Raw genomic sequence first — 12489 nt, forward strand, 5'->3', positions numbered from 1 at the left:
AGTGATTTAGAGAAGGTGATATTTATTGCACCACGTTTTTTTCCCCACACTATAGATTATTGCAGAAAAGATATCATTTTTGCATGTTTCTACACAATCTGAGCCACAGTCCTTTGGACACAAATTTTATTAAGCTGATTCTGATCGCTTTTTTGCAAAAATGACTAGCTGCTTTTTGGCGTGTTTAATGTCACAGTCCAGGTTCTGCTTATATTCTTCTTCTCAGCAATGAACATGAAAGAGCAAGAAACTAAACATTTAAGAAGTTTGTGGGAAGGATGATGGTATGATCATGACTGATAAGGATTAAAGTATCCCCTGTCCTAAATTATAAGGATATAGCAAATCATCTTGGAGCTCCATCACCTTATAAAGGAACTAGGTATTTGGCTTTGTTCCTCTAAATGGTCATGAAACATCTTGGTGACTTGCTATATCCTTATAATGTACAGCAGATGGAACGTTATCCCATACATAAACCAAAAAATGAATCAGCATAACAGCAATTATACAAATGTTGTTTTTGCAGTGAATTATCTATTACTTGACTACAGCAGGCATAATATAGAGAACTTCCATTGAACACACACTTAGAATGTGCATAGCAACAAGAAGCAGTGAAAACCAATGTGTACCTCTGGAGCCATAACTATAACTTCTTCATAAAGGCGGCAGGCTTCAGTTAATGTTTCTGGTGTTCGAGACAGGGCCCGTGCTAGGCCGAGGCGAGGCACATAGGAGACTCTGTTGATTTGCACTGGGCCAGTCACAGAATCTGTAAAAAAACAAAAAAAAAAAATCTACAACATAGCATGACAACCATTTGCCAGAATGCCCGTACACTAGCAAAACTGAATATACGTGAGCAAATATTGTGAAATAGTTGATTATGACTGAAATTCTGTAAATTCACAATAGTGTTACAGTAAAACAATATCATGGTTTATGGCCTACTAATCTTAGAAAGACTGAGGCAAGTGTGCATATTTTCTGAAATTAGAATTCCCCAATATTGGGCATCTAATCATAAATTTACACTTTTTGTATTGAGAACACACATCAATTGCATTTTACAAAGTTTTTCTTTTATACCTTGACTTCAAATTGCATTGCTTAACTACGTGTCATTGGAAACATCTCTGAGCACAATATAAAAGCTGCAAATCATAGACAAAGGATTTCAGTGCATTTCCCATACATGAACAAGTGCTCTTTGCCCTTCATTAATCAGATCCAGCTTTTAAGCCCCGTCACTAACACTATAAATGTGAAAACTGTACCAGTGGGCGTGTATTTAAAAAGTGACAATTTCTCATTAGCATGGGAACACATCCATGAAAATGAGAGAATTACTGTGTTACTGTGAAAGCTTCCAAAAGGCTGCAGAGGGACATGCTGAATGGCAACCACCCATGTTGTCCAAACGAGGATATGGGGTGCACATATGTATATCTCCTTCAATGAGAAACATACTATGTTTGCACATGCACACCCTTTACCCTAGTCTTTGTGATGCACTGCATGTCCCTACAAAGTTGAGTGCAGTTTGGTACCTCATCAACCCTCAAGAGGTTCCTTGGCATTTGAAGGAGGCTAAAGATCCTCTTGAGGATTGATGCAGCACCAAGCTCTCGGCACATAGTTTATTGCCTACTTTGCCACATTGTGCTGTCTCTCAAGGCACATGCCCAAAGTAGGGTGAATACCTAGAAAAGTGGTAAATCCTGGGCAATAAATGTGAAAAAATAAGGACAGGGTCAAATTCAAGACAAAGGTACATTTTACAGATACATCTGAGGAGGTCGCGTAATTTTAAAATAGAAGGGCGACACAAGTACAAGTCAAAGTAGGTTCATATTCTTTGGTTTGTATAATACATAGCAGGATTGATCACACATTCACATATAGCTGGACTTACTGAAGGATTTTGAAAACTAACAAACATACACACTTAGCAGAATTTGACAGCCAACATAAGGGACAGTTAGCAAATCCTGTTTCATGAATGAAAGTGCCAGAATCAGCTCTGTTGCTGAACAAAGACTTAAAGAGTTCACACGCAGTAGCGCGACTCATTCAGATTCTCTTTTTGAATGTGTACTATTTAATCAGAGCTGGCCGATTTGAGAGGAACTTTGTTCCTAAGAGAAAATGATTATAAGTCTGAGCAGCAATATTTGAAACCAACCTGGATCTGAAGATCTACTTTAACAAGTTTGATATAGCACCCCTTCCGTGCATCAATGTAGCTGAATTTAATATAGGAAAAAAATACCTTCTACAGGTAGTTATAAATGCCTGTAATGGCATATCCCACTTTTGAGTTATCAGGGATTTCCTGAATCTCGTCTTCTCTACAGAGTGCCTGGCCCTCCTCCTCTGACCACTGCGCTATTGCATTTTGTCATTTTGCAATTGGTGGAGACACACGGAACCTCCATATCATGGTTATTGTCCTTCTAGCTGTCAATAACATGAGATTCAGAAACTTGTTTTTCGCACACAACATTCTGCCTTGCCCAAGTCCCTTTGTCCAACCAGTTTCTCTACAGTGCTAATCACCTCCGCCCAATATTCTATGATTATTGGGCATTCCCACACCATGTGCCAAACAGTGCCGCTGTGCACCCACAATAGGGCTAAGTGAATCTTAATGCAATGTAGGGAATGCTATAGATTTTCTTTGGTGTCATGGATGCTCTGTGTAAGAAGTTAAATTGAATTTACTTATTGGCATTTTGCAATTCTTTGTGGAGGTAAGCCAATATACTAGTCCATTTTGAGTCGCTGAGGACTCCACACAGGTCCATCTCCCATGTATCCTTCAAATCATCTAAGAAAATTCCCGAGATCCCTAGCAGAGCCTTATTTAACAATAAGATCAACCGACTACCATTACAGAAAATATATTAGCCCATGTGTTTGAGGTTTGATGTTTCTAATCCCCCACAGCTTATGTACCACCTCTATCAACACCCAATGGATTAGGAATTGCACTTTATGAGGCTTATAATCCGTCATAAGAGAGGGCATAGGGCTTGATTTGCCGCATACCACAGAGTGCTCTTTGCAGACAGGTCAACGCGACCTGCGCTAATCAGGCGAGAGACCGTGGTATGATTGACATGCTAAGGAACATATGATTTAGCATGCCTTCTTGGAGCTTGGCTACCAGGATATCTGTCTGTGTTTCTGCCAGCACGCCCCCCCATTGTAGATGAGCGGACAGATAGAACAATTAATTTGAACAAATCCCCCCTATGTCTACCCTTACATCACATTTAGGTCACCCAGGATGACTTCTAGGTAACAGAAAATTGACCACAGTAGCAATCCTGGGACGTTGGTAAGATAATAGCAGAGGCATGGAAGCATCACTATTTTAACCACTGCAATTCATTCCACCACATTTGAGGGTATAACTTTAAAAAAAGTTACCTGGGTATGCAGCACTGCAATTGCTGTCCCCAGATTACTGATCAGAATGTAAGCCTCTATGTAGTACACTGTAATGACTAAATAACAAAAGGCATATGGTTTCCATTTAATATCAGCATATTATGCAGTTAAGGTTCAGTCCTCTTCTTAGTGGGGAAAAGACGAGGTTTAATCCAATTTAATTTTAATCTGGTAACAGACTCAAACTCACACAGAGAGGCATCATTTGCTGCTGTACCAATCCTCACATCTCCGATGAATAGCAAAATATCAACATATCATCTGCGTTACGTGATACCAAGTGGATTCCCTCACTTAGTGGGATGTACCACAGACAGTGCTCCACCCGTAATTTAGCTGGGACAAGTTGCAGCCCTGCAGCACTCATCTTGCTCCCTGAGTCAGACATTATTTTGTATACTTCAACGCTAGCCATTGGTCATGCTTATAACAGGGATATTCTTCATGGCCCTCCGATGCCAAAATTCCTACAGGGCTGGAACAGAAACTGTTAATTTACCACATTAGAGACCTTCTCAATATCAAAGGCAGAAGAGCAGAATAGGGCCATACCAAAGTTGCCTCCTCCAGGATTACAAATAGCCTCCTAGCATTTAACAAAGTGGTACAATCCTGGAAAAAACATTTCTGGTCAGGATGGACCAATTTAGGCATTTGCATTCCTTCAATATTTGGAAATACACCCGCCATGGGGAAGAGGCGATTAATCCACATGTCTATGCTGTGTGATGGCCTATCTATGAACAGGCCACAGTTGATTCTGGTTACAGTTTACTTATCCTTGTGGACCATTACACTCAGGAGTCTGACAAAACCCACACACCATCAGATCAGGAACTCCAATTCTGACCCAGTGGTGCTAAAGGTGTATATTGTTGGCACAAAACAAATAACTATACATTGTTGAGTGTAATTTTAGTCTCCTTTGAAGCTTGAAGAAGCTAAAATAAAATCCTTCCCTGTTGGTGAGAGGAACTGAAAAAGCTCAGGAGGACCTCTGCATTGAGAAAGGGACCTTTGCCCTCACAATTGCTTCCCCGATGGCAGTCTTTTGCAGGAGCCCTTAGAACACTATTTCATGCTAAATCAGACCCCTGGCGGTTGGGTCTTACAAATCTTCAGATTTAAATTCTTAATATAAAAGTGGACCCCATAACTTGACTTGAATGTCACATCTCTTAACTCTATTCTGGATAGAAACTTCTTCAAATCCTTATCATCTAGAAGACCCAAATAGCAAGAAAATTAAACTCCAAATCCCAGCAGAAAGCTTCAGAACTATAATCAACACTCTGGTCCTCTCTCGCCTGGCTGGTGGCAACACCATTCTTGCTGGTGTTCCTGACTCCATCCTGGACCCACCGAAGAGCGCCCACATGCCACAGCAAGACTCCAAGGGTAAGAAAGTTCAACCACATCACCCCAACAGTAAAAGACCTACACTGACCCCCCACATCATCAAGCCCCCATAATTCTCTCGACACACTGCACCACATACAAGGTGGTAACAACTAGTGTCTATCTGGCCGGAAAAGTCCAATAGAAAACGGGAATCAATAACATCACTAACAAAAGAAAGAACTTGTGTCTTTTTGATCTGCACTCCCAAAATCTGGAATAGCATCCCTTTGCAATGAAGCTTAAGACCTATCCCTTCTAGGAGCCCGTCATTAAGCACGAACAAAATGCCTAGCAGCTCCTTCTTGGTCCTAGATCACTCCGGCTGTACCCCCTGTGCTTAATTTGTGTGGGGGGAGCACTGGGGCCCTTGCCAGAAGGCTACTGCAGCTTGCTCCACCCATTGTCCCTGCGAGCGCTGCCAATGACAGTCCCAACACAACCACTTACCATCACACTCCTACAAACGCTACAATTAAGACTATTACAGAACCCCAAAGCAATAAAATACCTCAGGAGGCAGCCATTAGTCATTTTTTATGTATATTGAATTAGTAAACAACTGCTGTTGTGTTCATCTCTAAATTAGACAACCAGGTCCACCATGTGGCGGACCGTCTTAAGTGCCGGTGTTAACAATTTGGGTGCCGATCACGATCCGGTAAAAAAAATTCCCGTACGACTCGTATCCGGTCTTTTAACCGTACGAATCGTACAAGTGCCGTACAAACTGGCAAGTACGATTCGCATGGGAAAAAGTCCATACCAATCGCATTGAGAATAATTCCCCACACGTCCTCGGGTCGGAAAAAGTGTCCGACACGTCCTCGGACGATTGACCATACAAACGTGAAAAGCGAAGTCCGACCGTGCAAGTACAATCCGTCCCGGGCATCCGATTTTACAACCGTATGGTAAAAAGCCCGTCCGCACCGAACTCCCATAGCAACCATGGAGACGTCCAAACAGGTGCCCGGTACGCGCCGAACCCCCCCCCCAGCCCCCGTACGTTCGAGTCGACCCCCCCCAGCCCCGTACGTTTGAGTCGACCCCCCCCCCAGCCCCGTACGTTCGAGTCGACCCCCCCCGTGTATGTACACCCGTGTACGTGTCGAACTGTACGTGTCGTACCCCCCGTGTATGTACACCCGTGTACGTTCGAGTCGTACCCCCACCCGTGTATGTACACCCGTGTACGTGTCGTACCCCCCGTGTATGTACACCCGTGTACGTTCGAGTCGTACCCCCCGTGTATGTACACCCGTGTACGTGTCGAACTGTACGTGTCGTACCCCCGTGTATGTACACCCATGTACGTTCGAGTCGTACCCCCACCCGTGTATGTACACCCGTGTACGTGTCGTACCCCCCGTGTATGTACACCCGTGTACGTTCGAGTCGTACCCCCACCCGTGTATGTACACCCGTGTATGTGTCGAGCTGTACGTGTCGTACCCCCGTGTATGTACACCCGTGTACGTTCGAGTCGTACCCCCACCCGTGTATGTACGACTCGAACGTACACGGACACGTACAGTTCGACACGGGTGTACATACACGGGGGGTACGACACGTACAGTTCGACATGTACACGGGTGTACATACACGGGGGGTCGACTCGAACGTACGGGGCTGGGGGGGGTCGACTCGAACGTATGGGGGCTGGGGGGGGTTTGGCGTGTACATACGGGGGCTGGGGGGGGTTCGGCGCGTACATACGGGGGCTGGGGGGGGGGTACGGCGCTTACCGGGCCACCTACTCTGGTCGTTTCGCGCCGTACTTCGCTTTTCCGGCACTTTTTGGGTGCCGTGAAAATATTGCCGTCCGGACTGCTGTCGGTTCGAATCGTACTTCCTGGGTCGTGAAACGCTGCCTGGAAGCGTCCCGACGTCACGCCGCACCATTCCCGGATCACAGTCGTATGCATATTTTCGTCGGTCGGTGTTTTTTACGATTCGCACGGAAATGGTGTTTCCGTGCGAATCGTAATTCCATGTTTGTAAAGTTTTACAACCGGGTACGAATCGGACGGAGAATACGCTCCGACCGACGGTTCGTACCCGGTTTTTACCGGATCGTAATCGGCACCTAAGTGTTGGTGCCGACCACAGGAGACTACCAGCTCAAATTAAGCACTGCGCCTCCCTGTGTATGCAGTCTCAGTCTAGAAAACACACACATGTACATTGTAGAACTCATTTCTTTTACCTGGAGCAGGGACAGGCTTCACTTCAGGCTGTGCAGCAACAGACTTTTCTGCCAAGCCCGCAGCTGGCGGAACGGGTGCTACCTTCACCGGTTTTCCAGATGTAGTATTTGCAAGTTTAGGTTTGGCTGACACCGTCTCCGTGGTTTTACCAGCTGTAGAGCCACTGGTGCCCCGCCCTCTGGTAGAATTGTAAGAGAATGTACAAATTAGTTACTCATAAATTATTACACTAAAAAGCAAACAATAAATATCAACATTTCAAACATGATTGCAAAAGTTACTATGATAATCTAAAAAACGTAAACCCAGAAATGCATAAATAATAAAGAAAAACAAATGTAAAGACCCACCACTAAATATATGCCTAAACCTGACCCTCAAACCAGCCTATGCTTAATTGTAAATTAAAGTCGAAAACTAAATTTAAGCCTGAGCCTGGCCTAATGCTAATCCTATACCTAACCTATTCTCTAAACCTAAGGCTAACCCCACCCAAGCCATGCACCCCCAGCAATAAGACTAATGCTAACCAAATTTAATTCTAAACTTTGATGTACATGTCAGTAAAATATGCTTACTAACTGTTTTCAACACGAGGCATTTGAAAATTAAACTATTTATTCTTTACATTTTCAGTATTTGTGTTTTAGTTGTATGTATGAAGTCGGTAAAATGGCTGTATTAAGTGGTTACTGCTGCCATCTGCTGTGATATGCATATCACAAGTTAGAATCACTAAAAGACCAATTGAGACTTACATTTGTCTAAGGTCTGTAAAGTAGGTACAATTCATTATATACTGCGCTTAGAAACTGCAGGAATATAGTACGAAGCACTAGCTAAACAAGCATTGGCATAGCCAATAGGTCTCGCCTTTGGGACCTTATAAAGTGTTTAGCCATGCAACAGTTGCATAACTAAATACTTATAAGGTCCCAAAAGCGTGACCTATTGGCTATGCAAAGCGGCAGTGAAAGTTAAAGTGATCGCGATCGGGATCACGATCAAACATCAAAGCGACCGTGCGGCCGCGAAAGTGAAAGTAATTGCGGTAAAGCGCGGCGCACGCGCCTGCGCACATGCACTGTAGCTCTAGGCTGGCCTGGTAGCACTTTTTGGAGCCCTCTCAATAAGTCTCGCCAGACCAGCGCATGCGCTGGGTCAGGCGAGACCTAAACACCGGCTATTACAGCTACTATGTCAGCTCATGCTGGAAAAAAATGCATCTTAAATGTACATAGAAAACATAATTAGCAGTGAGACCCGAGCACTACTTCATCGTTGATACCATTTAAAAGCAGCAGGTTTGACATCCAGAGCGGAAGACTTGTTTCATGTTCGGTGAGGTGAATACCTCGCCGTGTACAGCAGCCACGTCTGAAGCAAGCGTTTAAAGCAAAAGAACATGGTATTCTGTTCATTGTGCCCTCAAAACATCTGGAGGTTTCAATATTTTACTAATGTCTATTAGTGCAAAAACGAGGATAAATTAAAACAATGTTTCTCTGCTCTTTTGTTTGAAATATTGCAATACATTAATTATTCGTGTTTATCAAAGCATGTCCTAGTGTCCTGTTGTGTGGAAAGGTACTTACAATTGGTAAGAATACCTTAAAAGTGAGAAAAATTGAATTGATGGCTGGATACAATAGATGCTTTTGGAGCAGAAATGTAATAAATCACAGGATAAAATCTGCCCGGCATTATTCAATACTGTTGGTTCCTTCTGAATCCTAACCCACATGCCTGGCTGAACACAACACATCAGAGTTGGTGGTGTGGAGAATCAAACAAAAGCCACAACACGCGTTAGTTTATGACTTGTTTGTTCCATAAGATTTGAATGTTCAAAGTTTGAAATGCAGCTCAGATCTAATGTTTACAGGTTCAGACTTGAGGGTACTCAAGCGATACTGAAGGTAAATACTTTGGATGCTACACACAAATAATCACTGGCAAAGCCAAATGATCTCCCTTTGACAATTCTGTTTTTTGATTGATGGGATTGGCTACTTCACTATGGCGCAAACACTAACAAAGCCAATAGCCCTCAAACACAAAATGATGCGCTCTTGAGCTACAGAAACTTTGTTCCTGAATGGCTTTTTATGCCTTTCTCCGATGCTCTAGTTACCTAATCCATTGGACATTTTTCTCGTCACTTAGAGAGCCTTTGTTTATAGGCCTATAATTGACTTCAGCTACGACTGAAACACAATTTTTTTACATGTCATACTTAGTCTCAGTGACCCTCCTGATTTTTGGGAAACTTCGAACTGAAATCAGATCTTCTTAACAATCAGCTACTTATGATCAACACATTCACTGGATACTTATTTTACCCGTTGTTCTCAGCCTTGACAAAATCAGCTACCTCGATTGATCTATGTAGCCATCTGTTCATCTTCTAATAAAAACACTCAGTACTTAATTTGTAAAAAATTAAGTGCCAGGGCCCAAGGTATTACTCACTGGTTCACTGCAGCTGGCACAATCCACTTTCTTTTTAATTGCTGGTTAAAGTTAAGGTTTTATCATTTCTTAAAACTATAGTAAATAATGTAATGCTCCACTAATGAACGTTGCTTAAAAATAAACACATACAGCCACAATGTGGTGGGTTCAAATAAATATGTGCCGGTGGTTACAAATATGACCCGGTGCTGAGCACTGGAAAACACTGCCACAAATTAAGCACTGAAAAGACCAAATCAATATTTTGGACTCAACTCTAATACAGTGGCTTAACAAGGTCAGGTGGTACCCGGTGCGGAAAATTTCTTGTAACCCCCCCCCCCCATTGAAATTATTAAAAGAAGGAAAAATAAGATACTTAAAGCTTTGCCTTTCTGTTTTTTTCTTTGCTGCGCACCACTCGTTTTAAATATTATTTTTTTTTTTCCCCAAGCAAGTGTTGAGAGACCCCAATTTTTTATTGTATTTTAAAAACACATAGTTTTGCCATTTTGTCACCCCCCTCAGTGATGACACTCGGGGCGACCCGCACCCACCGCACCCCCCTTCCTACGCCGTTGCTCTCATAGACGGTTTTTCTGTACTCCTGTGCTGGAACACCTTTTATATAGAGGCCCCGATGCCGCTCAGACTTTGACTGCTTTGTTCTGTTTTTTTAATTTAGACTTATCAAGGTCTTGCGCTGAACATTTATTTTCCGCAAGATGGGGTTTTGGATGGTACTATATAACTCAATCATTGAGGTAACTTCATTTTAGTTTACGTGCACGTCACTTACATCTTAGACACGGGCATCGTAGCATAGCCTAATCTCCACATTATATGTTATACTCCTATGCCATTAATTTTTACCATTACGGATATCATTTTGGTAAGCATTGCCTCCAGTACTTGAATGTTGATGCGTACCATTCCCTATCCTTTACTACCCTACTGTGTATTGTAATTAATCTTGTGGGTTTCAACAACACAATTGGACACACTTATGTGGACCATGCTAATCATTTCTAATGTATATTGGAAACTAGATCACCACTTAGCTCGTGGGAGACCAAATCTGATACCACTGGTCTCATGTCTGTTGTTTTTGATTACACTATCCTAGGGATGCCCATAACCAAAATAATTTGTATTCAGAATATATGTTATCCAGTGACTGAGCTTATCCAATGTATACTTTCCTGGCCTGCTGGGCTATCCTACCTTAATTTACTTGTGAATTATAACCTTGTTCAATTGTCCTCAGGTTTTTTTTTTAGACGTTTTTGCGATTTGTACGTTTTTCACCCCCCCCCAAGAAACTTGCAATTCTACTTATCCTCTTCCATCCACTTTTTTAGGTCTCGCCTAGCGATGCAGCGTATGCGCTGCTTGCATTGGCGAGACCTATTGTCGTCGGTTTCTCTGCCAAAGGGGGACAGGAGATGTGCACGCGTACGGACAGGAGATGTGCACTCCGTACACGTGCACATCTCCTGTCCCCACGTAGGGCTGGCGTTTAAACAAAGCGCGCGCATGGCGCTCTTTCACTTTCTCTTCCTTCCAGGTGGCTTGGTCCGCATCGGATTTCCGGGCGGTGTGGAGCACCCGTCCAGTCCCCACTCCCATGCTGCGGGCGCATAAGAAGTTGGCTGCCGCATCATTCGTCACGCTGCCTAACCAGCAGCCATGCCCCATCTTTTCCCAACCTCCCCTACCGGCATCCTGTCGTGCTTACCTCCCTGGTGCTTGGTAAGGATGCGGTGCTCAGGGTGGGCGAGTGCTGCAGCGACACCAGTGCCATGGTAAGTTCGGGAAGAGTGGAGCTCTGGCCATGGGATTATGACCATTTCAAAGGCCAAGGGCCAGAGAGCGCCGCCTTGGAGCCCTTTATCTGCGTGTCCTGGCAGAAGCACACACTGGGGCGCGCGCGCGCTACGGCTTCCTCACTCCCCCGTTCTGAGGGTTTGTGAGTGAATTCCCTGCTTTCTACCCCCTCCCCCACCTTCTTGGAGGTTGCCCACTGACCTAAGAACTCACCTTTCACGATACTTTGGATGTGCACATTGGGACAGGATACAATAGACAATGTTGTCAGAGGGAGCTGCGGGGCTCAGGAGTCAGGCTAGGGGGTCGGCTTACTGACTTGAGTGCCAGTGTCACTGTCCACCTAAAGCCTCTCACGCACCCTTAGTGAGGACATATGGCTGGAAGCACTTCACCAGGAGACCAGTGCTGCCCGAGAAGGTATCCAGTTTTAGTGATGCCTATATTCATATCGATAAAAGTGTTATTTGCCTCACTGTTTTTTATATCAATTTCAAAATGTGTCCTATTTAAACCATTCTGCTGGTGTTTCATTCAAATGTATTTGTTCGTAAAATCTTGCTTTTGTTTGGTTTATGACCTTCATTTGTCCCGCATTTTCAGGTCTCGCTCCTCTCCAAAACAGTGAGTGGCAGGCCCTGTTTTAAATTAGCACTTTTGATGTTCACTTTATGTGTCTGATACGACACCCCAGACTGTTTCTTAACAAGCATAGGTCTCACATTTACGCGAGTTTGAGCGATTGACATTGCAAATAATAGGCATTGCTATTTACAATGCCAATAGCTGAAACTCTCGTAACTGCGAGACCTATTGCATTGCAAATGTTTGTTCTGAGTTGGATCCCAGAAGTAACTTGTTTCCTCTTTTCTTAGCTTCTTCTACAGCGTTATTCTTTCTCATTTTACCATAAGAGACGCCATTTAGTTTAACATTATCTCTAACATACAGGTACATTTTTAGATTAGTACACACAATAGGTCTATCACAGATGTCATAATCCGTGTGCACCAGTTCTACTTCTCACTTGGCACTCTTGGATTGGATTCACTTGAGTTTTCTCTCTACTTGGAATGCAATTATTTACTGCTTCACTGCATGCTGACTTGCTATAAAACTATTTCCTAAACCTATCTTAAAC

At 43.5% G+C, this 12489-nt stretch overlaps 1 protein-coding gene across 1 annotated transcript in view; it reads right to left on the minus strand.

Moving 5' to 3' along the window:
• The window catches only part of LOC146821513 (uncharacterized), a 436639-nt gene that overhangs the window by 43230 nt on the left and 380920 nt on the right, over positions 1-12489 (minus strand). The window contains exons 17-18 of the mRNA XM_085612507.1: positions 7067-7245; positions 636-775 (exon numbers count right to left, since the gene is read on the minus strand). Of these exons, the coding sequence (XP_085468633.1) occupies positions 636-775; positions 7067-7245 (319 nt within the window). The remainder of the gene's footprint in view (positions 1-635; positions 776-7066; positions 7246-12489) is intronic.

The sequence above is a fragment of the Triturus cristatus genome, chromosome 6, assembly GCF_964204655.1.
Source record: "Triturus cristatus chromosome 6, aTriCri1.1, whole genome shotgun sequence".
NCBI classification, from domain to species: domain Eukaryota; kingdom Metazoa; phylum Chordata; class Amphibia; order Caudata; family Salamandridae; genus Triturus; species Triturus cristatus.